At 37.1% G+C, this 24382-nt stretch overlaps 6 protein-coding genes across 7 annotated transcripts; 4 read left to right on the forward strand and 2 right to left on the reverse strand.

The window, feature by feature from the left end:
- Positions 1 to 233: 233 nt before the first annotated feature.
- On the reverse strand, positions 234 to 4064 carry LOC110845877 (retinol dehydrogenase 12). Its single transcript, XM_022092408.2, has 3 exons — positions 1187 to 4064; positions 525 to 1115; positions 234 to 461 (listed from the first exon to the last, which is right to left on the reverse strand). Exons 1-3 carry the CDS (start codon positions 1487 to 1489, stop codon positions 294 to 296), a joined length of 1062 nt encoding a protein of 353 aa, XP_021948100.1. The 5' UTR covers positions 1490 to 4064; the 3' UTR covers positions 234 to 293.
- Positions 4065 to 6096: 2032 nt separating this feature from the next.
- LOC110845878 lies at positions 6097 to 7797 on the forward strand. 2 transcript variants are annotated; one of them, XM_022092411.2, is made up of 4 exons: positions 6097 to 6344; positions 6708 to 6845; positions 6924 to 7083; positions 7179 to 7797. In XM_022092411.2, the coding sequence occupies exons 1-4, from the start codon at positions 6264 to 6266 to the stop codon at positions 7205 to 7207; spliced, it is 408 nt and encodes a 135-aa protein (XP_021948103.1). In that variant the 5' UTR covers positions 6097 to 6263; the 3' UTR covers positions 7208 to 7797. The 2 variants fall into 2 exon arrangements, with proteins under 2 accessions (XP_021948103.1, XP_021948102.1); XM_022092410.2 differs by having other exon boundaries at positions 6101 to 6344; positions 6924 to 7797.
- A 412-nt stretch (positions 7798 to 8209) lies between these two features.
- LOC110845503 (interferon-induced, double-stranded RNA-activated protein kinase) lies at positions 8210 to 10511 on the reverse strand. The gene is made up of 4 exons (XM_022091936.2): positions 10141 to 10511; positions 9447 to 9833; positions 9149 to 9186; positions 8210 to 9017 (listed from the first exon to the last, which is right to left on the reverse strand). Exons 1-4 carry the CDS (start codon positions 10406 to 10408, stop codon positions 8403 to 8405), a joined length of 1308 nt encoding a protein of 435 aa, XP_021947628.1. The 5' UTR covers positions 10409 to 10511; the 3' UTR covers positions 8210 to 8402.
- A 1115-nt stretch (positions 10512 to 11626) lies between these two features.
- LOC110845454 (alpha-tocopherol transfer protein-like) lies at positions 11627 to 13083 on the forward strand. Its single transcript, XM_035849955.1, has 6 exons — positions 11627 to 11845; positions 11927 to 12027; positions 12103 to 12256; positions 12335 to 12534; positions 12609 to 12719; positions 12779 to 13083. Exons 1-6 carry the CDS (start codon positions 11782 to 11784, stop codon positions 12953 to 12955), a joined length of 807 nt encoding a protein of 268 aa, XP_035705848.1. The 5' UTR covers positions 11627 to 11781; the 3' UTR covers positions 12956 to 13083.
- Positions 13084 to 14524: 1441 nt separating this feature from the next.
- Positions 14525 to 18120, forward strand: LOC110845506 (aminopeptidase Ey). The gene is made up of 14 exons (XM_035848894.1): positions 14525 to 14630; positions 14686 to 14844; positions 14914 to 15046; positions 15131 to 15281; positions 15438 to 15471; positions 15557 to 15617; positions 15695 to 15766; positions 15849 to 16497; positions 16587 to 16718; positions 16813 to 16955; positions 17022 to 17212; positions 17274 to 17444; positions 17509 to 17737; positions 17825 to 18120. Exons 1-14 carry the CDS (start codon positions 14557 to 14559, stop codon positions 18053 to 18055), a joined length of 2430 nt encoding a protein of 809 aa, XP_035704787.1. The 5' UTR covers positions 14525 to 14556; the 3' UTR covers positions 18056 to 18120.
- A 2213-nt stretch (positions 18121 to 20333) lies between these two features.
- LOC110845507 (solute carrier family 23 member 1) lies at positions 20334 to 23116 on the forward strand. The gene is made up of 10 exons (XM_035850621.1): positions 20334 to 20461; positions 20617 to 20808; positions 20880 to 21243; positions 21308 to 21434; positions 21510 to 21630; positions 21711 to 21852; positions 21928 to 22041; positions 22117 to 22484; positions 22551 to 22692; positions 22754 to 23116. Exons 1-10 carry the CDS (start codon positions 20420 to 20422, stop codon positions 23032 to 23034), a joined length of 1893 nt encoding a protein of 630 aa, XP_035706514.1. The 5' UTR covers positions 20334 to 20419; the 3' UTR covers positions 23035 to 23116.
- The last annotated feature ends 1266 nt before the right edge of the window (positions 23117 to 24382 follow it).

A 24382-nucleotide genomic window follows, 5' to 3' on the forward strand; every position in this document is an offset into this window, starting at 1 on the left:
TTAAAAAAATTCACAAGGAGGTAAAAATTTTGTTTGCGAACTTTTGGATCTCCATACCCAATATCGACGTGCATAAACATATTCAGTGCCCACAAATTGTTTACATATAAGTATGAGTTTCTTTATTCCCTATAACACATATGCATTCCAATAAGTTTTATCATTTATTCATTTTTTCCGTCTGGGAAAATTAGCGACATTTCATAAAATGAATTAATGAGTCAATTGAGTAGTACTTAAGAACATATATATTTAAATATTTATTAACTCCAATTACAGTTCTCAATATTCTGTTAATTAAGCTTCACAAGCTTTTCACTCATTTCCCAAAGCTTTGCTGCATCCTTCTCGCTCAATTTGGGTCTCTTACTGTAATCCCAAAATTCGGAATTCTTGTACATTTCGCCACTATGGTAGGTCAAATACTTGCTCAAAGAGCAATATATCGTCGTCTCAGCACCCTGCAAGATAAAAATATGTAAACTCTATGTCGCTTAAAAACAAATGTTAACTAAACCACGAACCTCTTTAGCATTCTTAATCATGACTATCTTGAGAATGGGAGCAATCACATTCATCATGATCCAATTCGGGGGCTGATCCTTTTGAGCCTCTGTCCCAATATTGGTCTCAACAAATCCTGGACACAGTGCGTACGAATTTACGTTGACCTTCTTTGCCCTCAATCTCTTGGCGAGCTCAAGATTAAAAAGATTATTTGCTAATTTGGAATTTGAATAAAACTTGGAAATCACTTTCCAATCTTCAAATGGCGTTTTCTCATACATCAAATCATCAAAGTTTAGCTGGCCCCAGGTGTGTGCGAGAGAACTGACGATGACGATACGGCTTGGGTCACTAGACTTGTTACCGGCTTTCTCAATCTCGGGTAAGAGGAGGTTTGTGAGGAGGAAGTGACCCAAGTGGTTGACTCCGAAAGTTTCCTCAAATCCGTCCTCCGTTACTTTCCTGACCCCAAGCGGATTAACGATACCCGCATTGTTTACGAGAATTGAAAGTCCACCTGGGTTACTGTCACCACCGTACTTTTGCAGAAATTCAGACGCAAATTTTCGCACGGATGATAATTTTGAGAGGTCGAGTTCCATAACAATCTGGCGAATAAAATTTAAATTATGCACTCTTTGCAAAAATGCATACTGATTTTTACACTTTATATATGTACCAGTTCTCCATTCGACGTTTTCTTCCGGATATCCTCTACGCATTTTTCCGCCTTCTGCAAATTCCTGCACGCCATGATAACTCGAGCCCCACGGATCGCAAACTCCTCCGCCGTAGCTTTCCCAATTCCATCCGACGCTCCCGTAACAATCACGGTTTTTCCTTGGATATCGACTTCATTTGTAGGGTCGACCTTTCCCCGAAGCTTCCTAACTATTAGCCTTGCCCCAAGCAAAATTGCTGCTGGGAGGATGGCGAAATAAAACAGGGTTGAGCACAACCAACCCGATAGACAACAGAACATTCTGGATTATTCGTTGAAATATATGTATAACTAATCGTTTTTAAAGTTAAAATTCTGACAGCAACTGAGATCAAACCACAGATGAAGATGAATGTCGAATGAGATCGTCTTGAGAAGAAAAGTCACTTTTATGTGGTTGGATTGATGACGATGCGTGATTCAAGTATACGTTTTTCACGTGTGTAGCTGTATTGCACCGTCATCATCCCCACGAGTTTTTTCTGTAAAGACCACGTATGTATGTATGTAAGTTGTAGGCGATAATGAAATTAAGTTTTTTTCGGAGTTTTTGTTATCACCGGCCTTGTGATATAATTGAGATTTGATATGTCATGCTTATACATACTCGTAGGTATATAAAATATAGATATTTTTGAGCATTCCAATGGTGCATGTTAGGCACGAGACACAAATCTGCCAGGCTACCCATGAAGTTATGAGAAGTGGACAAGATTGCAATCCCAGATATAAATACGAGTATGCACAGTTGAGAATGATGAGCAGATCAGCGATTAGAATATTGTCAGAATGGAATTGACAATGGCATTTATCCATTTACAACGTACTTTTGTGTATCGTACTAACCACAGTCAACAATTGGAAGAGCATGTTTGGATTTTTCCTTTCATCCATAAATTTCATGGATGAAAGATCGCATGGATGACATTTTACAGTGGTTGATGAAAACACGAACTTTGGAAAGACAACCGTTTCCTTTTTCAAGTCTAGTAGGTGAACAAGATAGGAGAATAAATAACAATATATTTGTTGGCAACAACTTGTCATTGACGTTTGGGTCATGGTGCTGGTGGAATTATCAGCCTTGTAGGAGAGAATACGTGGAATTTGGTGGTTGTAAAAGAGTGATAGATGTGAAGAAGGGCGGTTAGCCTAGTGGTATAAGGTGTCCGTCCGGTAAACGGGAGACGCGGGGTTCGATTCCTCGCACTACTCTTCAAAACATATTTTTGCTCTCTTTCGCGTATTACAACTACCAAAAATTGTAGGAGAGAATACGTGGAATTTGGTAGTTGTAAAAGAGAGTGATAGATGTGAAGAAGGGCGGTTAGCCTAGTGGTAAAGGTGTCCGTCCGGGAAACGGGAGACGCGGGGTTCGATTCCTCGCACCACTCTTCAAAACATATTTTTGCTCTCTTTCGCGTATTACAACTACCAAAAATCCCACATGTGGTGGAACAGCTGTTCGATCTCGATCCCTCTCAAAGTTAAACGGAAGCCCAACCCCCAAAAATCCCCAAACCCCAATTTCCGTCCATGCAGTGAGCTCCTCGCGCAGGGCATGAGACGTCATCCCCTTTCTGTCCACCACCGCTAGATCAGCATGCGTTGCCTCAGCTGAGCAGTCGGTGGTGCAAGTATATTCTCTCCCATATATCCCCTTATAGAGTGGGGACCACTCTAAACTATTTCCAGGCAACTGTAGGAGAGAATACGTGGAATTTGGTAGTTGTAAAAGAGAGTGATAGATGTGAAGAAGGGCGGTTAGCCTAGTGGTAAAGGTGTCCGTCCGGGAAACGGGAGACGCGGGGTTCGATTCCTCGCACCACTCTTCAAAACATATTTTTGCTCTCTTTCGCGTATTACAACTACCAAAAATCCCACAAAATCCCACAGCCTTAAGGGAAGCCGAACTCCAGGTACTATCTGGCAGATAGTATTGGTGGCTATATACTTGAAGTGTTTCTGATAAATATAATGCTTCCTAAAATTACCTATATATAAATTAGCTAAGCACTATGGACATGCATAGCAGCTTTTTATTTTATTTTATTGGTAGATATCTATCTTGCGTGACATTTTCGAAATAAATTCATTACACCTTACACCACGACCAGGTTATCAGTGCACGTTCTAATATAAAAATCACAATGCATAAACAATACATTCCACCAGTAACAATAAAAATGAGACTAAATTTCTAAATGAAATGTAATCTGCTTGACTGACCCCACCAAATTTGTCATTGCTGATGGTATTTTTCACCACATTATCACCACCCTTTCTCCAATACAACTTGCTGATATCATTCTTGAACCACAAATTACGCCAATCTACCCACACATTCTGCAACCCACTTTCTCGGAAACGTTGCAAAATCCACATTGCTTTCTCTGCAACTTGAAAGTTTAGAATATCTACGTAATAGCTCATTCCCAGCAAATCGTTAACATTTGTACACTGATATTTTCCTTGTAGCACTATATTCTCCATATATTTGACGTTGTGCACTTTCTGCACTGTGGAAATATGACTCCCACCTGAACCTAGGATCACAGTTTTTCCATTGTTTTCTTTAACTTGACCAAGCACTTGAACCCAATCATTTGTAGTGGCTTCAACAAGAGTTTGATTTTGCTTGTCCAACTTGCCAATCTGCTCAAAGTCGCTTTCTAATTCGGCGTGCAACGAATTGTAACCCTTGGCCCTCTCCAGACCTACCAGTTTGTACTCATCGTCAACAAAATGAATCAATTTAGTGTGCCATTTCACCGGCTCGGGGACAATTAAATGGCATGTGATGTAAAACTCGTATACGAATTGAAGAGTCATGATAGCACTGAATATTATAAAGAAAAAGTAATTGTTGCTAAAATGAGACCAGGATTGACGAAGTAATAGCGCAGTCATATCTAGAAGGATTGAAGATATTGATAAGCTGCTAGTTCTCTGAGCTGCAGCTATCGACACGAACACGGATAAGCAGATCGAGATAAGTAGCGAAATCCAAACATTCCTTCGAAACGGGGCAACCCACGCTACGAACGAGATTTGTTCCACTCTGGGCGAAAAATTGCAATAATACGCCGTCAAACCAGCATGATATACACAGGTGACCTTTGTGCTGGATTCGAACCCCACCCAGTGATCAAATGTGATTCGTACATTGTAATAACCGAACAGGTTGGATTGCATGGATTCATAGCTCACATCGCGGACGAAAGTGACATTGAGTAATTTTCCTAAAATATCAAGTAGAAATTTTATTGAACTACATATTTTTTTCTATAAAACTTTCACTTCACTCACCAAGGGTATCTGCACTTCTGTGATCTGGCGAACATAAAGTTGAGTTTAATTCTCTCATTCCATTTCCACAATTATTTGGCACACCGATCTCTTTATATACATTGGCCAGTATTTCGACTTTTCCCCACATCGACTTAAAACTAAAGGGTGACATTGTGGGAATAGTTTGTTCCTCGGGGGACACAATGTTGATCCAGATATTTGAATATGGGTTGAAGTAAGCTAGCACACTTTGCGATACTATAAGTTTATTTGGCTCGGAAGTATGTCGCTTAATCGTGACGAGATTTAAAAATGTTCTAACCGTCCAAGAAAAGTCCATTCGATAAAAGACGCCAGCAAGTTGAAGAGGTTTGGTAATTAGAAGAATTACTGCGGAATATGCGAACCGGGAGCGTTTTACATTTGGTGAATTTGTGTACAAAAAGTATCTTCGTGATAAATCGGAATTATGGTCAAAGTTTACAACGACGGTTAAACTACACGTGTCTGTGAAGCTTATGTCGAGACGTTTGTTATAGCTCGAGTTGAATGTCTTGGTTGTTTGCGAATAATGTGACCCCTGAACGGAGTAAGGAATGGTTGCCGATCTCTTGGCATTGTCGTGAATGAATCGTTCGCTTAAGTCAATCGCAGAAAAATTGTGACTAAATCGTATAATTGTGATTGTGCAGGGACCAAAGAATTCCATACTGAGACTTATATCCGGTTGAGGAGGAAGCCGGTCTAATAAATAAAACATTGAATCTATTACATTTCTACATATTCAATACTCAGAATTGTATGTATGCATCTGATTTCTGAAATATGCAAATCTATCAATCAATCTGAAAAATATTTACCAGGCATAATGACAGGAATTTGTAAAATACTTATGACAATTGTAGAAAATTTCTTCATTCCATATGTATTTATTTATGAAAATGTATAAATTTTATTTTTGGAAGGGAAATGTCTGGAAAAATAAAATTCAACAAATACGCATATAAATATTGTGTACAAAAACACGATGGTGTATCTAACAAGACAGGAAGTAGTTTGGTCTAAATTTTATTCATTAATTCGGTATTGCAATATCCACATAATTCCATATCGATTTTCAGATTTGGGATGGATAATAGTAAAATTAAGACTGTTCTGGTAAACATTTCTCAATTCTACAACCATGGTCACAAAGTTCGTATATACGAACTCTGCAAGGTTTTCATAGTCTCGTGAATATGTAAAATACAAATATATACATGCCTGTATTTATGTACTTCGCGATAAATCTTGATTAGCCAGTCATAAATATTATTAATTAGGAATAATTACATAAGTATGTGGAATCTAAGTGCTTGCAAATATACATATGCGCTATAAGTACATATATGCATTAATTTGTAAATATATGGAATCAGTGCACTAAATGTCTAAATTCACTAAATATGTATCACCGAGCAGAAAACACACTGAAGAGCAAAATGGAAAATTGAACTGAACCATGCATAATCCACAATTTCATCATCTAAATATGTCCAGCGATACTAAATATTCCAAAGCCAAAGAAGGTTGTTTTACACGTATCAATCATGTCTAAGGATGTCGAAAAAACATATTTGCACTTTACAAGTATCATCAACTACATCTCATCTAGTAACAACCCGACTTAAGAATTGGTAACTTTAAAGCTAGAGATTTTACAGTTTGACAATTTAAAACTGTGTAAATTACACAAAATATCGAAATGGCATTTACTCCAGTTAATCCGTATCAACTTCAAACGGTTCTTTGCACCATGGAAAAACGACTTCCGAAATCCGCAAAGGTTAGTTTGGCAACATCTAAAATATAAATGTGTATTGCACGGTGTCGATATCTACATACATATAAGCTGATACATATCTAATAGTATGTAAGTAGTTCATGAAAAGTATAAAGGTATGTAAATTCACCTAATCCAAAACTCTATAAACTAGCTGCGATCAATCTCACACTTTAAATACATAAATATGTATGTAAATATGTATCTTTCTTTAATCCATCTCCTCTGATCATTAAATTGATTCACATAGCGTAAAATATACATATGTACATACTATGCATATCAAGTCAGCTTATGTACATTTGCATCCACTCCGAAATTTTGTATTCTCAATTTTCGACTCAGAATATTATTTCATTTTTACAGGAATACAACTTGGTCAAAATGTCACTTCGAGGTTTTTTCCCACCATCGGTCACGAATCGTATTTTTGCCTACAAGGACATTATCGAGGAAGATGTCCCTTGGTCGACCGCATTTATTGTGATTATCCAATATCGGAAAGTACATATGTAAATAAAAATTAATAGCGTGCGTATTAAAAATCATGTTCATACAAATCGTTTCTTACCAAATTTTCAGATATATGACGATAACGCAGTCATCCTTTCCATTCCTTCCTCTCCAACTGACACCATGTTAGAGGCCTTAGAATCCATAATTAATTGGAATGGTCCCATCACATTTGCAGAAATTGAGGACAAATATACTCCCACTATTCTACACATGAGTGCGAAATATGGTACTTCCGTAGTAGGATGCAGTTGCCAATTTTCCTCTATTATGGAAAAAGATGCCACTAAAATTACCAATATTTCTTCTGAACTTCCAAACAAGGTCCGTGTGACTCAGCTATCCGTCTCTGACACCAAATTTGTTTCGGAAAATCGTAAATTTTCGACATTTGAGTTTACGGCCGATGAAATACAGCATTTTGGTGGGGCTGGAGTTTATGTGGATTCGGAGTTAGTGAGTTGTGCCTTAATGAGTGGAATTGGTTCAATTAATGGATTATGGACCGACGTGAACGAGAGAGGGAAAGGATATGCTGAGCTGGCGATGCGTAAAGTGATCGAAATGGCGACCAAAAAAGGTCTCCTGCCAAATGTGCAGGTTGAGCCTTACAACTTAAGCTCGCAAAGGTTGATGGAAAAATTAGGATTTAAAGTCTCGCATTTGGTTGACATTATCTTTTTTAAGCCGTTTGAACTACAAATAAATAATTGTCCTAAGCATTACTGTGCAATTAATTACAATTAGTAATATTAGCATTGGTTGTTTTACGTAATAGGAACTTTGACAAATGCTTTAGACACAATTTATGTATAACTAAATATTTTTGCATCATTGTGTAATTCAGTTGAATTTGGATGGTGCGGTGATAAATAAAAGTGACTAATTATAAAATTATCTAAATGTTGACAAATAAATACATGAAGTTAATGGGATACAATTACCTTATGTCGGACTCGTTTGAATTTAAATTAACATAAAAAGATGAGAAGCAATTTGTTACTGCATTGCGTTTTCTTTGGAAGATGGGATGATACTTGCTATTTACATACATATATCTTTCATAGTAATTCGTTATTATCGTCAAGAACAACCCGAAGCGGTGGGAATTTGATCGTAAGGCTTTTTTGAATTTATGTAAGTTACATTCCTAATTGGTAAATTTTTAACATGTTACATAGATGAGGCTCGCTTTCCCCTTGGGCTGACCTATTTGTCCTACGCTAAAAAATTACCGTCCGGAAGGAATGTTAGGATGCCTTGATCTTTACCCCAGCTCAAATTCATCCCATGCTCAACCAATGGTCCCTCACGCAAAGTGTAAATCTAATGTGGTAAAATTTTCGCAATTATACTATTCGTGAGCAAATTACAATGGTTTATTCACAACAGAATCAGGTAAAGATGAAATTTACAACTAAATTAGTGCCTTCCTGCCAATTGTAAGTGTCGCAATTCTAAAAGAATATTTTTACCGTTGGAATTTATGAAGTGTCAGACACTTTTATTTTTGATAGTCGATTTTTTAAATTGAATTATTCTTCAAGTTTATTTTGTCGATATGATTTTCATAACAGTCAAAGCCTCCTCAGCGGTCGGTCTATTTTCCGGTTTTCGTTTCAGCATGGCTCTCAAGAGGTCATAAATTCGTGGATGGGTGATCACAACGTTTTCCAAGATTCGACTGTCACCATCTCTAACGACGTCCAACCCCCTCTCCAACTCTTTCTCGGTGCTGAACGGGTGTAACATGACGAGAACGATAAGCCCCACGGAAAAAATGTCCGTTTTGAAAGTGTAGTCTCTTTCACCTCGTTTCATTTCAGGGCTAGAGAAAAAAGCTCCCCCAACATGTCCGCTTAGGGTCGAGTCGACAGCGGGTACTTCTCTAGACAAACCGAAATCCCCGATTTTTACCGTAATTTCTTTTCCACGACGGTTGAGCAGGATGTTGTTGGGTTTTAGGTCGCGATGAATTATACCCTCCGCATGAATTGTAGCCAAACTCGCTAACATTTGCTTCGTGATCGTCACAGTTGTTTCAAAATTTCCGATTTTATCGGGATTTTGGTGATACCATTGAGCAAGGTTGATGTCCATTAGTTCCATTTTGATGTACATGAAGGTATTCTTTTCGTCGTCGGAAACACAGGTTTGAGGTCTCTGAAAGTGTCTAGTGCTACATTAAGTTGTAAATGCTGAATAAGGTGGTAACAAAATTGTCACTGCGTTCTCGACGTTGGAATAACCGTCAACCGTATGCGGCGACAATTTTGGAACTTCATAAAACTTACGGAAACTTCATTCATCGGGGAGATAGGGGGTGCCATCGCTGTTTAAAAAAACATTTATGACCTTTAAACGCCGTTAATTTTTAACGTATTATTAGGTGGGACTTAAAAAGTCTAATTAATTTTCGAATGACTATACATTCTGCATCAAAAAAATACTAGTGAGAAATAAAGAATAAACTGATTTTATGAACAATTTTATCCTGACCGGCTCAGTTAGTTGTGTATCTAATACATACACCTAAGGCGGATTCGAAAGAGGGGTGAGTTAAACACCGAGAAATGGTGCAAATTTTCTTACATTCCGATAGTTTCAACCATTCAGTAAATCTTTGTTGCAGAGGGCCTTCAAACCAGGCATCGTGACAAGTGACAATGTTTTCATGTCGAGGCAATTTCTTCATGATTACTACTTCTCTGACAAGTTTATGGAAGGCGTCCGCAGCTCCTGACGTTTTGGTAAGGAGGAGAAATTGGCCTACACAAATTCGTTTGACTGCGTATTCTCGGTTATCAATGGTGTCGCGGACTTTGAAAACGTCACTGAATGTACCGACATCGAGACGTGCAAGCACATCAAAGTCTCGTTTTGGCTGCATTCCATCAAATATTAGTTGGTTATTAGTTCGGGTGGAAATTATCATATGGATAGGTCGTTTAAAACCCTTCAGAAGATCCTTCAGAAGATCTATAAATATACAACTGTTTAAATAAAGTGACAATAATGGTGCAAGTTTTTAGAAAATTTAAAAAGTAAACTCTAATAAAAGAATTCAAGGAATACAAAGTTTTCATTTTTGAAGGAAATGACAAGTTATTTTTAATTAAAAATTTGGTGAACAATTTCATGTCAATTTCATATGTCTAACTAAAAAAGTTTCACTCGGCACGCAGGTTGTGTGAAATGGTTTCAGAAAATTTAAAAAGTTACTAAATAAGCTGGCGTGTAATGGAGCTATGGGAGGAAGGTTGATTTTTTGTGCTTAATTATGTACCTGCAGCATTTTGTAGACCTTCTTGCTCCAAAATGTTAATAAGATCTGGCACCAATTCTACCTGACTTCCCTTACGACCCTGCCAAATTATAAGCATATCTCGGATAACGACGTACATCGTTATACTTCCGTTTTTGAACCTATTGTCCAATGATAACCAATCCTTTGCTGGAATTTCTAGGGCGTCTTTCACTTGGATCAAGTTAGTAAGAAACGTTTCGTCTTGAAGGAGCGCTTTGACGCAATTTGACAACAGGACAAGATCCATAATATTTAGATAACTATTGGATATTGAGTTAAAATAAAATTGAATTTGTTAATTTGGTGGACGAATAATTGTGTTGAACGACGATGGTGGATTTTAATGTGGTGTTATTATGATTCGTGCACAGAAGAGTGGATGATTCACTATCAGTAACGTGAATCAATTCTACTATCTTGAAGCATTTGATAAGCCATTACATAGTTAGGATAAGTATGTGTCAAACTAATCATATTATTTAACCCTTCTTGACTTGATTAAAAATATCAAAACCTTCCGTTGAAGTGAATAATTTGGAGTCAGCGTCATGACTTACTTAAATTATAAAAATTTGATTTCCTAAAGTGCTTGTTTAAATTCGAATTTGATGAAATTTGAAAGGTAAAATATTTTTATAATTCGAATTTTATATTACCCAAGCCCCAGATCTCGGAATAGTAAGCAGAAATGGAATCATGTTGCTAAATTGCAGGCGGTTTGTAATATAATAATTTTATTAATTATTTCTACTGAATTCCAGTTTGACCAAGTTTAGACGAGTTTTGGTCAAAAATTAAGGGGTGGCAAAAAAGTCGCATGTTTTGTCTCATCTCAATAAATTGCACCCAATATTGTGACGTACGATTTATTTATTTACACTAAAAATTTCACAAATTTTGAGATATCACACATATGTACGTTACATCCAAATCGTTGGAGGCCGAAAATGGCACCTTATCATTGTACATAATGTAAACACGTACATAGTTTTCCATACTGCAGTTATGCCACAGGATTCCTTTGCATCATTGATTTTATTTCGTATTTATGCATGTACATACATAAGTCGCAGGTTGCTACATTGTACACAAGTTGTATATATAGTGAATAAATGAATACAATACATACAGCCTTGAATGATATGTCGTCATTGACTTACATATTCAAACATGAAAATTGGAAGTTACGCAAGCTGCACGTATGTACATCATTGTTCAAAGGGTACAAGATGTATGTGGCTTCGGGTACTTGAGCTTTACTGTATACATGTAAAATGCCCTTGACTGTGGACTTTTGAATCAGCATCGAACAGCATGTGGAAATTTGCATTACTCATTCTGCTTGAGATAAGTCTTTGTGACTCAAAGTATCTATTTAAAAGTAAACAAATAAAATAAGGATATTTATACATATGCACATTAGTGAAAATCACTGCAAAAAGTAATAATTGAAACTAATTTTTGTCAGTTTTCTTAAACTCGTCATTCATTCAGCTGCTGCTTGTAGGCTTATCATCAAGTGAAGTTGTTTCTGCTTATGAAGTAGCACGCACTTAATCTATAAATTTCCATTGATTAGTTAAGTAATAATTGAAACAAAGTTTGTACATTTTACTAAAGATGGCAAATACTAACTCTGACGGCAGACTGGTAGCACTAAATGAATTAAAATTGAAACTCGCAGGTATCCACATACATATTAAGCATGTTGTAAATGTGGCTAATAATTTATTTATAACGACTGGTTTTTTCACATCTGTATTAGAACACCAGAAATTAGCTAAGGCCAAGAATATTTTCGACGACGCGTGGCTAACTGGATTTCTTAACGGGACAAAGTACGATGTAGACGGTGCAATAAAATGCGTACGTCCGGTCTGGTGAATTATTGTAAACGATTGACTACTTTTTGTCTTTGTTAATTAATACAATTTATTTCAGTTGGAGCAATTTATCTACATTAGGACGAAAAAGTATAGACAATTTTCTGTAAAATATATGAACCCCTTAACGTTGACAGCATTGGATGTGGGTTGCATAAGAACTTTAAAATACTCGGATGAGAAGGGCAGGCGAATAGGTGTCGGACAATTCAGTAGGGAGTTTTCCACCTCTTTTTTCATTGCATCCCTTACGTAATTTATGTAAATTATTGTCTTTGCTCCTCTTTTAGCTTTTTGGGATGCCTCCAAATATAATGCGTACGAGGTCCTCGCGGAGTGTGTCCTCCACATGGACGAATCCATGCGGAGTTATTTGACAGGTTCGGTAGGAAACGAATGCATCGTAATCCTAGATTTGGCTGGACTTGGCATCCAGCACATTCGACAAGGGACGCCGAGTAAAATTGTGCAATATTTTGATTTTTTTCTGGTATGGAATAGTGTATCCTTAGTTCTAATTGAGTGCTATTCCCATATAAATTTATCTACTTTTTTATTCATCAGAACAATATTCCAGTCCGAATTGCAGGAATCCACTTGCTCAACATGTGCACCCTTGGAAAGTTTTTCTTATCCGTGTGCAAACGATGTTTGAAGGAAAAACTACGTAGCCGGGTAGGAAATTGAGCATAAATTAAAATCGATCTAGTTATGTTAAGCTTATTTTTGAACAGATTTACATCCACAATGATTTGGAGTCGTTTCATGGTTTGATCCCCACTTCCGCTCTACCTTTATCGCTTGGAGGTGATCTCAATGGCGAAGATGCTTATGAAAATGAGTTTGTTTCAAGAATTCGTGGTCAGCAAACGTTTTACAAAAGGATTGCAGATTTGGCAATGAATTCATAAGTAGTTCAGATAAGGTGGCATTGGGTGAAATGAATAATTTAATTGTGTCAATATTTATAACGATGTTCTTTGTTTCCTTAATGCAACATTTAATAAAATATATGTGAAGTCATTATTTTTTTAAACTACATAGAAGGGAGGTACGAATGTTCCATTTCAGTATTCATAAGTATGTACATACATATACATACATATGTACGCCATAACCTGTGACTCATAAGTACATACATACATTGTATCTGTAACTGTTATCATACTTTTTATGTGAACTTGGGCTAGATAAACTTACTGTAAGGAATTTTTGACTGGAAACAATGTAAATAAATCTGTACTTTTATTACATTTTTTAAAGATTAAGATTCTTTGCGTTACTTCAATCAGGTATTTTTTGGCATATGGAAGTACAAAAGAAGGAAATTTTGCCAACAAAAGTATTTACAAAAGCTGTGGACCATATCTGCGAACTTGAGGAATGTGTAATTCACAAGTCAGTTCATAATCTGATCTTCTGAGAAATTACAAGCTTTTTATTTATTCTTTATTTGTTTACTTTATATTATGCAAAAGTAAATTTGTAATTGTAATGCCATAGACAAATTTGTGAAATAAATATTCATGTCGTCATTGTGAATTAATTATGCAGGATACCGTTGACAACTTAGATTAACTTTTCATTACTTTTTTATGTTCCTTCCAAAGGTTTATTAATCTTAAAAACTCGTCTTCCAAATGTTTGTCCTCCATGGAAAATTTCCTCATCTCAAATCCATTGTCCAACTGAACTGCCCCAATTATTTTGGATATTCCCTTATAACACACAAAATAATGATTATTTTCTTCCACAGAAAAATTGCTCTCTTCCAAATTCAGAAGCCGTTTAAATTCATTCCACTCAAACTCGGTGAAACAATCGCGAAGCAAAACCCCCTCAAATTTGATATCCTTCCCAATCTCTGTCACAAATTTAGATTTTTCGCAACAATATTCCGTCATATTGTCGGGATATTTTTGGGCAAGTGACTTTTTAAGGTCGGCATACTTTTTGGCAACTTCCGGCTTCTCTCGGAGGTAATCTCTGTAGGCGAGATGTTGCTCAATTTCAGGGTTCCCTTCTTGATAAACGTGCAAATGAAAGAGACGTATCGTCCCGTCTGTGGGATCGTCTTTGAAAAAGAAGCGTCGAAATGGGAGACCATTTTCGCCCTTGGCGATATATCCTAGTTTCGACATGGCGTCAAGGGTGGTGGGACTGTCGACAGAAAGAATGTCTCTTACGACGGGGATCATATCGATTATGGATTTCGCGTCGAGGCCGGGGACGGATGTTGAGCCGATGTGATGGATGTGGAGACAGTTGGCAGGATCCAAAGCGGTCATAAGAAGGGTAGATTCCTTGGCGAATATGGAAGGCCAAATCGGGTTGTAGGGAACGATTTCGACTTTACTTCTTGTATTTGGTTTTGTCATGGCTCTGTATTGGTACAAGTTGGATGAAAGGCAACAATTAGTGATTTCTTGAATTTGAGTTATCGGTAATTCCAGTTAAGTTTTCTCTCAGAATTATTCCTCTGAATATTGACGGGCGTCTTTCTATCCGGTTTATGGCTGCGATCAACACAAACAGTTTGGACGGTTTGTATCTGAGCAATTATACAGATACGGATGAAACAATTAAGTAAGTTTTTGGAAATTAATGATCAATTCTAGATTTAAGATTTAATCACTTGCAGACGCATCGCCACAACTCAAATGCAAGCGTATCACGCAAGGCAATTATTTCCCTGTTTTGACGAACCCGGATTGAAAGCAGTTTTCAACTTGAAAATCATCCATAAAACGAACTACACCACTGTTTTGGGGAACAGTGACGTTGCTAATGTCACAGAATTGTAAAAATTTTACGAATTACATAAAAAATTTGAGTAACATGACGCTAACAAAATAATTTCTATCATTAGTGCGGATCTTGAAGGATGGAGTGTGACAACCTTTAACCCCACCGTCCCCATGGCAACGTACCTTTTTGCCATGGTCGTGTCTGACTTGGAATATGCTGAAGCTGACGGAGGTCTTTTTAAAGTGCCAGTTCGGGTAAGTGTGTCTCCATTTACATATTGTTGCAATTTGCATATTTAGTTGCAAATCCATCCTCAAGAGATTTTATGTTACATTCAGACATACGCACCACCTCCCGTAGTCGCAAGAAATGGGGCAACATACTCGGCTGACATTGCTGCAAAAATGTTAGCATATTTCGACACATATTTCGCAACAGATTATCCCATGCAAAAAATGGATTCCGTTCACATCCCTCACTTCAGTGCAGGTTAGAGAGTCAATTATTTACATTATGTACTCTATGCATAATATTCCAATGATTTGCATTATTCGGTTGACAATGAATTATTTAAAGCAACAAGAAAGGATTAAAATGTAATTTTAGTCCGTTATCTTATCACGCGCATGCATTGTTTGGTTACAGGAGCGATGGAAAACTGGGGATTGAATATTTACAGGCATGTCATTATTACATAACAGATGTAATAATTATGTAATCAATTATGTAGATGAAATGTGACTCATGATTCCTGGAATTTATAGGGAAGCTTACATAATCTATTATCCTGGAGAGAGTTTGGAAAGCTATAAAAATTTGTTGACAGTAAGCTCGACTAATCTTGAGAAAAAGAAAGCTCTAAAATTTGATTTTCATTTAAATTTGTTGAAATCTTATTACAGAGCGTCGTCTCTCATGAACTGGCTCATCAGAATTTTGGCAATCTCGTCACCTGCAAGTGGTGGAACGAGCTGGTGATTAGCTTAAATTATTTATTTATTGTTTGATTTATTATGAAACTTATTAGTTTATTATTTTTTCAATTCTAATTTCAAGTGGCTCAACGAGGGCTTCGCCACGTACATTTCGTATCTCGGGGTTGACGGCGTCCGACCAGAGTTTCGCCACAGGGAGTGGATCCTGAACGACGCCTTCCAATACTCGATGAGGGTCGACGTGTCGGCTCGATCGCATCCAATTGTGAACGACGCCGTCACTCCGGACGAGGTGGACTCTTATTTTACCGGAATTACGTATGAAAAGGGAGGTTCGGTCAACAGGATGACGGAGAAATTTTTGTCGGAAGCAACATACAAGAAGGGGCTGCAGTACTATTTGCATAACATGTCCTACCAAGGCGTCGTATCGGACGATTTGTTCCACTATCTCAACGTCGCTGCGCAGGAAGACGACAGACTTCCGGCTGGAGTCACCGTCAAGATGATCCTGGATTCGTGGACGTTGCAAAAGTCTCATCCTCTCGTTCGGGTTAGTGCGGAGGGACCAAATTCAGTCTACATTTCGCAGGAGAGGTATGCCGATCCAGCCAGCGTGGATTTGTGGTGGGTCCCTGTGACCGTGGTAACACAGGATGCGCCATCATTGGAAAATTGGGTGCCCAAATTGTGGTTGGAGAGGGATGTTCCGATCAAAAGTGTGGTGCATGATACGAGCAAGTGGATTATGATTAATCAGGATGCGACAGGTTGGTTTAAATTTGAATGAGTGATGGAGTTGTTTATGTGTATACAAGGATATTATGTAAATGATTGATTCTGTGCTATTTATGGACAGGTTATTACAGAGTGTTGTACGATGAAGGGCTAACACCTCTTATCGCTGATCAATTGCGCAGGAATGCTTCCGTAATTACGCCTCTGAGTAGGAGTCAGTTGTTGGATGATTACTTTAATTTGGCATATCGTGGTAAATACGCAAATATGTATATGGATTTAGGAAATGTGTCCGGGTGATAGTGGCAATGGCTTTAAATACACAAATGGCATAAACTATTTATTAGGAAATGTTGAAATTGAGGCGGCCTTGGAATTTACCAAATATCTGGAGCAGGAAGATCACTTCACGGTGTGGGAAGTTATCTTCACCCAATTAAGACAGGCTTACAATTTTGCCCAAACAGAGGATGAACATAGCGCTATTAGGGTACGCAATTATACAGGGGGAATTTTTAGATCAACTTTTAATTATGACTCATTATTGGCTTTGCAGAATTACCTGGCCCCAAAAATCCGCCCTGCCCTTGAAAAGATTGGGCTGGAACAAAATAACAATGTACATATCGGTGCTCTGGGAATCCTTAGGACAAAATTAATAGATTGGTCGTGCGCCTTAGGGGATTCATTCTGTGTTGATTATGCGAATAAATTATACACCGAGTGGGGACAGGATGTGAATAAGATGTAAGACTTATATACCTAAATACCTCACGATGCATAATCACAAAATATTGACCACTTTCAGCTTACCAATAGATATTCAGGCCTCAATTACTTGCGCCATTGTGGCAAATAACGGACAAGCCGGATTTGATTTTATGATGGCGAAATATATCGCAACTCCTATGCAAAATCCGTCAAAAGTACGCTACCTGAATGCATTAGGGTGCTCCAGGGATGCCGGAGTTCTTCAAACGTGAGTTGCCTAATTGTCCCTAATTTAGTTGCAAATTTAATTAAATATATATGTAAAATTTCAGCCTTTTGGGCATGACACTGGACACGAATTCACAACTAGTCCGTAGTCACGCACTCAGTGTTATTCAGCGCGTCGCCATGAATAAGCAAGGGAGACGTCTAGTCATTCAATTCCTCAAGGATCAGGTGGACAGAATCATTTCAATTCTTGGTTCTGGTAGTCCTTCCCCCGTGTCGAGTATTTTGAGCTCGTTGAGTAGTTACGTTTCCACTCAGGAAGAACTTGATGAGGTAATCGACGCCACAACTTTAAAGCTATTTCGGCATTTCAATAATGCACACGTATTTATTTGTAATTAAATTTTCATTTCTATTAAGGTCCTCAAGTTTGTGGCGGATCATGCCGCCAAATTTGGCGTAATTAACGGTTCGATTAACTCATACTTGACCACGATCCGGTCTAATATCGCCTGGAAGGTTACATTCGGAAAGCCAATCATTTCCTGGATGGGAGAAAATGTGTCGATTAATAATTCAGCTAGCTATGCCAATCCCTCGCTTGCAGTGTTCGTTTCACTGGTGACTGCGGTTCTTCGTTGTGTTAACTAATAATTTTATGTACACTTGTGCATCCTTATATCAACTTTTTTCCAGAAACAATAAATATTTTTTTAAAATAATAATTTATCGATTGAACATGGACTCATGGTTTTTGTAGACTTTTCGATTGCAGCCATGCTAACAATATGCACATATTTATTTATTTATTACTAATAAACTAAGATATTTATGGACGTATGGCCCCAGACTTCACGTCATAATCTGCTGCTTCGAATTCGATTTTTTGATTGGAACTTTTTATTGTCGTGGTAAGCCAATCAAAATATCGGATTGGGAACAGCATGTGTGTGACGATGACGTGAAGTCTGGGACTAGCTTATATAAAGCTAAAACCGGACTTACGATTAATTAGGTGATAATTTATTACATAGATTGAAAATATGACACCGAGTTGTATGTATATATTTGTAAATAATCGTTAACTTGCGACACATGAATACTCTTAACAATTCATTACATATTGACAACTCCACTTGAATCATACATATTGAATCCAGTAGTCTCGTATATACATGCACATTTGCATTGACTCGGAGCAAATATGTACACATATACTTGCTTAAACACACTTATTAGATACAATAATAAGCTCAATTAGAAATAATAGTAAAATAACAGTATTTTTTCATACTGATTGTTCTACCCGTTACATATTGAGTACATAAAATCGATAAGCACAGCACGTGCGGTAGATACTTATTACAAATTTCTCGGTATTTTGATGTCCCTCATTTCGCCAAGTCTTACATAACTCTGTAAAAATCATTCTCAAGAAACAATACATCACTTTTATGCATATATTTAGTTTCATAATATTTCTGAAGCTATTTCAAAACAGTAGAACTTTAAAATTAAATAAGTATGTTAGGTACTTAATTAAATATATATTTATCTAACAAGGGACCCTTAAGTACTGTCACATCTCGATTTCCTTTCGAATCGTCTTAATTGATAGATAATTTAGTGTAAATGAAACTTTGTCATGGAACATACGGTGCAAAATCACGTTTTTGAAAAACTTGAAAGAATTCATCTGAGAGGACCCTTCGGGGTCCCTCCACTATGGTATAAGTATAAGTATATAGTAAGTATAAGTATAAGTATAAGTATAAGTATACAGTATATAAGTATATACTTATACTCCATAGTGGAGGGACCCCGAAGGGTCCCTCTCAGATGAATTCTTTCAAGTTTTTCAAAAAGCTTAAAATCTTGAACGAGGCATGGAAAACTTATTTTGTTGAATATGTTAAAACCTGACGGCAGAAACTCCCAAAATTTATTACAACTTGCAAAAACAAATATAACCAACAATTTTGAAAAATACGTAAAATAAACTGGCATTAGTCATTATATCTTTTTTCATGAAAAAGTATGAGCTTCAATTTTGGAAAATTTTCGGCAATTTTGTTGCAATAAGAAAAATGATTGTTCTTTTAAAACTTTTTTGCAACGCTTAAATAAAAGAAGTTTAACATTTAAATTTGGTTAAAATTTCAAAAAACGACGGAATTATAATTTAGAAAATTTTGCAGATTTTCGCAATTTGAAAAAAATGGCCAATATTTGCATTTTTTGCATATTGGTGAGCAGGTTGAAATTATGGATAGGTATATACATAATTTATAAACTTCATTCCGAAGGCTGTTTTCTATGTTCAAAGCATTGGAAAAATGGCACGTTTTAGTGCAGCTTTCACCAAATATTTCGCAAAAACGTGATTTTGCACCGTATGTTCCATGACAAAGGTTCATTTACACTAAATTATCTATCAATTAAGACTATTCGAAAGGAAATCGAGATGTGACAGTACTTAAGGTTCCCTTGTAAGACTATAAGCTGGCAAAAATTACATGAAACATCACTTTATCCGAACGATTAGAATTTCATCTCATTTCTCATTAATATAGCATTTTATCTCAATTGTATTGTTCAATTTTGAACAAGTTCTCACACTTTAACCCACCAACATGACAGGAATAGTTTTTTAAAACCAGTTTGGTCCACTACTTTTTTATAAGTATGTACATATATAATACATAATTGCATAACTTCATTTATTAACATACCAGAATATTAGATGCAGGTTGAATCATGCAATTATAATTAAAGCAGTGCAGCGACACTTGCTCATAATTTTTTAATACAGCTAAAAGCGGCTGCGACGGGTTTGATAGCGTGTTCCATACGTTATGTAGGCATTGTCTGGAAATTATATAACAACTTGCATGACAAATACCTCACGATTGTCTGAACAAAGACTGGAGTTTATTTTAAGTTTTCCTGCAAGCGGCACGTGTGTGGCTAGTTGTTCTTCTGATCTGCAAGGTGAGTGAGTAATATTACTTCGTCATGGACAACAATGCATTTGAGAAAGAAGACGAGAATTCAAAGGTAAGAAATTCATATATGTTAAGGGACAATTGCTGCTTTTTAAATTTCTGAGATAAGTACCTACATATGTTTTAGTCAAGTAAATGCACATCGTTTTATTCATGCAAGGTCAATTCTGTTTATTGAGATACATACATAAACGCAAAAAATTTCAGCAAAATGGCAACAATACTATTCCAATACCCCAACCCCAACCGGAAATACCCCAATATCGAAGGGAAAGCTACCGACCTTCCGTAACCTGCATTACTACGAAACCACCTCTATCAAATGACAAAGGGGACCAATTGTTATACGGCCTCGATGATGTGCCTCCATGGTATATGTGTCTATTCCTGGGCTTTCAGGTTGCCTTAATAAATTTTCATGAGAAAAATATGCATGTAAATTTGCACTTCAAACTAATAAATCACATCAGCACTACCTCGAAATGATCGGTGCAACGGTGGCGTGTCCATTCCTCCTCACTCCGGCCCTATGCATGGAAGATGACGACCCGAACAAGGCTAATATCATCTCAACCCTGGTGTTCATGTCTGGCATCATCACCCTCCTCCAGAGCACCGTTGGGTCACGTTTGCCGATCGTGCAGGGAGGCTCCTTCTCATATCTTGTCCCTACCCTGGCAATCCTGAACTTGCCGCAGTGGAAATGCCCCGGAAGCGAGGTCATGGCCGGTTTGACCCTGGATGAGAAAACGGAACTCTGGCAAGTTCGGATGAGAGAGATTCAAGGCGCCATCATTTTCGCAGCCTTGTTCGAAACCGTGTTTGCAGCGACGGGTGGGTGTGGTTAAGGGGGAAATTTTTATTACTTCATAATTTATGTGTTATATGAATTGTGCAGGGTTTATCAGCTACTTGACAAACTTTATTACGCCGTTGACCGTTGCCCCAGCGATCAGTTTGATCGGATTGTCGCTCTTTAAAAATGTGACGGAACAGATTTCAAAAAATTGCATTGTTGCATTTGCGTGAGTGCTTGCGTAAGAAATTTACCGTTTGGGTGAAATGGATGTAAAATGATATATTCTTTTATGTCTCTATAGGATGGTTTTTCTACTTATCTTGTTCTCGCAGCACTTTAAGAATATCAAAATACCGACACCGTTTGGTAAATTGGGATCGAATGGGAAAAAGGAGAAATTTCCAGTATTTCAAGTTTTTCCTGTAAGTTTGATTGACAGGAAAACATAATATGAATATGCTAAATATCTAATTATCAAATTCGTAAATCAATAAATACATAGGTTCTACTATCTCTCACCATCGTTTGGGGCGTATGTGGCATCTTGACCGTGACGAATATTTTACCAGTGGGGGACCCTGCAAGAGCCGATTCAAAATTAAGAATACTACAGGGCTCACCGTGGTTCAGGGTTCCATATCCTTGTATGGTCCAAGTATTTTAATAGGAGAATTTAAAACTAAATGTTTGCAACTAATTTTATTTTTATTTAAAATCAGTCCAATGGGGTTGGCCAACAGTTTCAATTGGAGCAGTGATTGGCGTCCTGTGTGGCGTGATGACGTCCACAATCGAATCGATAGGGGACTATTATGCATGTGCTCAGATTGCAAGTTAGTCATTAATACTCATTAAAGTATTTTTTGTATGCCGTAATAATATCAAAATATGTAAATTATCCTAATTAGAAACACCTGTACCACCGGCACATTGCATGAATCGAGGAATCTTCGTCGAAGGGCTGGGCTGCGTTTTGAGCGGAATTTGGGGTTCTGGCAATGGCTCGACGTCCTACTCAAATAATATCGGCACCATCAGCGTCACCAAAGTGGCGTCTCGTCGTGTCATCCAGGTCGCCGGGGTTTACATGATAATTCTCTCGTTGGTGGGAAAAGCGGGCGCGATATTTATTGGGATCCCTGACCCCATTTTGGGCGGCATGTTCTTATTTATATTTCCACTCGTTATGGCTGTCGGACTTGGGACGCTGTCAGAAATCTGCTTAGAATCGTCAAGGAATATTTTCATTGTTTCATTTGCCATTTTTACTGGATTGGTACGTGCAGTTTGAATTTATAAAATGTACATATCTTAACATGACAGAAATTAACAAATTCGTTAGGCCGTCTCTCAATGGGCACAAGCAAATCCCACCATAATTGATACAGGGTCTCCGGAGTGGGACAGCATTATTCAGATTTTACTCAGTACTGGAATGTTTGTCAGCGGTGCTGTGGGGTTTATCTTGGACAACACGATTTCGGGTATATAGCCGAGGCATTTTTTGTTATTAAGAATAATTAATTTGGATATATTGGCTTTAAGGAACTGACGAGGAACGTGGCTTCACTAGACGACACGAGGCTGAACGTGAAGCGGAAACGAGTTTGGACACAACATATGAACTTCCAGTTGGAATGAACTTCATACGACGGTTTAAATTTTTCAAGTGGATTCCCATTTCGCCAACGTACAAAACACATCCAATCTCAAAACTGCCATTTTTTCGAGGAAATAAGGAATCTAGGAGAAATTCTCATCAGCTGAATACTATTTATGCGAATGGAGTCCATTTTAATGGAGAGAGAAAAAGTAGTGGAGTTTGATAAGGCAGTAATTTATAAGAGATAAATATTTAATTCTGAAATTACATCGTACATTAACTATTAAAAAACGGTCGCAACATTATGTTTTAGCTTAAAATTGTTTTTAGATTTGAAAAGTAACAAGTTTTTGACTAATTGTGCATACATAAATGCATGCATTATATCTAACAACTGTCAATTTATTTAAGTACTTTTGGATCCATTGATTTTGTCAGAATCCCTAAATTGGGTCATGACTATTAGTAGCGTCATCAGTACGGACACAATCTAAAATTATAAATAGATCAAAATCATTTAAATGCATAAATCCTGCCGTTATTCATTTTAATTACTGACTCACCGATAACATAAATCCTCGATCAAAGTTAAAAAATCCACCAGGACTAATAAATAACTCACAATTAGTGACTTTCTGCATTAAAAATTGTACCTAACAAAAGATAATTACGGTTTTCCATTAAAAATTTTCACTCATTGAAAAAAAAAATCATACAACAGACTTTTACCTTGACCCTTTCACTTTCCATCAAATCGTGAATTTTAATCCTGCTTAATATCCTAATTAAATCCAATCTCCCCTTTTTCAACTTTTCTCCCTCATTTCCGTACAAATAAAGTGTATGAATTGCCAAAAGTGCAGCACAAATGTTAGTTATACTACTTCCAATATTACCCACAGCCCAGGTAGCTATGTCAAAATACATACAACCCAAAATCCAAATTATGTTAATCACCACCTCAGTTACTAACCTGCTTCCCATAAATTGATTAAAATATTGAATCAAATCAGTTAAATTGTCGTATGCGTCTGAAACTCCGTCTAAAATGTTGAAATTGTCCTTGTAAAGCGAGAACATTCTAAATTTCTCAACTTCCCCGATTATCCATTCCAACAAAAGAATGTACAATTTAATAAAGAAAGTGACCCAGACACCAAAAAGGATATGTCCATAAGAAAAATATATACCGAATATTGAACTAATTGCACCAACAGCAGAGTTTTTTCTCTGTTCTTCGACCAAAGTTGGGCTTGAAACGCCTAAAATGTTAATTAAGACGAGCTCGTTAAGGATTACTGAGATGGCAGGAAGAAGCATGAGAATTATGCAACGAATAAACAAATGGCGAATTTGTCTTTTCAGGTTTCTAACTTGTTCACTCTGTTCGTAAAAACATGTCGAAATTTTCCCCAATTCGTAACAATGAAAGTTCCAAAACTTTTGGGTACCTCGCACATGCAGCAAACCATGAATCCGATTTGTGATCACGTTTGATAACCAGCAGCCTGTAAATATTCCCAAGATTATGAAATCAGAGGGGAATTTCCGAAATTTCTCAAATGCTCCAG

The sequence above is a fragment of the Folsomia candida genome, unplaced genomic scaffold, assembly GCF_002217175.1.
Source record: "Folsomia candida strain VU population unplaced genomic scaffold, ASM221717v1 Fcan01_Sc003, whole genome shotgun sequence".
Classification (NCBI taxonomy): domain Eukaryota; kingdom Metazoa; phylum Arthropoda; class Collembola; order Entomobryomorpha; family Isotomidae; genus Folsomia; species Folsomia candida.

What these genes read in the sequence shown, in the direction of transcription:
- LOC110845877 (XM_022092408.2), bottom strand. Translation starts at nt 1,489, where the DNA reads ATGTTCTGTTGTCTATCGGGTTGGTTGTGCTCAACCCTGTTTTATTTC. An exon ending in AAACGTCGAATGGAGAACTG is followed by an intron (nt 1,116 to 1,186) that starts GTACATATATAA and finishes TTTATTCGCCAG; the next exon opens with ATTGTTATGGAACTCGACCT. An exon ending in TGATTAAGAATGCTAAAGAG is followed by an intron (nt 462 to 524) that starts GTTCGTGGTTTA and finishes TTTATCTTGCAG; the next exon opens with GGTGCTGAGACGACGATATA.
- LOC110845878 (XM_022092410.2), top strand. Translation starts at nt 6,264, where the DNA reads ATGGCATTTACTCCAGTTAATCCGTATCAACTTCAAACGGTTCTTTGC. An exon ending in GACTTCCGAAATCCGCAAAG is followed by an intron (nt 6,345 to 6,707) that starts GTTAGTTTGGCA and finishes TCATTTTTACAG; the next exon opens with GAATACAACTTGGTCAAAAT. An exon ending in TGATTATCCAATATCGGAAA is followed by an intron (nt 6,846 to 6,923) that starts GTACATATGTAA and finishes CCAAATTTTCAG; the next exon opens with ATATATGACGATAACGCAGT.
- LOC110845503 (XM_022091936.2), bottom strand. Translation starts at nt 10,408, where the DNA reads ATGGATCTTGTCCTGTTGTCAAATTGCGTCAAAGCGCTCCTTCAAGAC. An exon ending in ATGGTTGAAACTATCGGAAT is followed by an intron (nt 9,187 to 9,446) that starts GTAAGAAAATTT and finishes TTTTTTAAACAG; the next exon opens with CGATGGCACCCCCTATCTCC. An exon ending in CCCCGATGAATGAAGTTTCC is followed by an intron (nt 9,018 to 9,148) that starts GTAAGTTTTATG and finishes AGACACTTTCAG; the next exon opens with AGACCTCAAACCTGTGTTTC.
- LOC110845454 (XM_035849955.1), top strand. Translation starts at nt 11,782, where the DNA reads ATGGCAAATACTAACTCTGACGGCAGACTGGTAGCACTAAATGAATTA. An exon ending in TAGACGGTGCAATAAAATGC is followed by an intron (nt 12,028 to 12,102) that starts GTACGTCCGGTC and finishes AATTTATTTCAG; the next exon opens with TTGGAGCAATTTATCTACAT. An exon ending in AGGAAAAACTACGTAGCCGG is followed by an intron (nt 12,720 to 12,778) that starts GTAGGAAATTGA and finishes ATTTTTGAACAG; the next exon opens with ATTTACATCCACAATGATTT.
- LOC110845506 (XM_035848894.1), top strand. Translation starts at nt 14,557, where the DNA reads ATGGCTGCGATCAACACAAACAGTTTGGACGGTTTGTATCTGAGCAAT. An exon ending in GATTAATCAGGATGCGACAG is followed by an intron (nt 16,498 to 16,586) that starts GTTGGTTTAAAT and finishes ATTTATGGACAG; the next exon opens with GTTATTACAGAGTGTTGTAC. An exon ending in CTCAGGAAGAACTTGATGAG is followed by an intron (nt 17,738 to 17,824) that starts GTAATCGACGCC and finishes ATTTCTATTAAG; the next exon opens with GTCCTCAAGTTTGTGGCGGA.
- LOC110845507 (XM_035850621.1), top strand. Translation starts at nt 20,420, where the DNA reads ATGGACAACAATGCATTTGAGAAAGAAGACGAGAATTCAAAG. An exon ending in GTCTATTCCTGGGCTTTCAG is followed by an intron (nt 20,809 to 20,879) that starts GTTGCCTTAATA and finishes AAATCACATCAG; the next exon opens with CACTACCTCGAAATGATCGG. An exon ending in AACCGTGTTTGCAGCGACGG is followed by an intron (nt 21,244 to 21,307) that starts GTGGGTGTGGTT and finishes TGAATTGTGCAG; the next exon opens with GGTTTATCAGCTACTTGACA.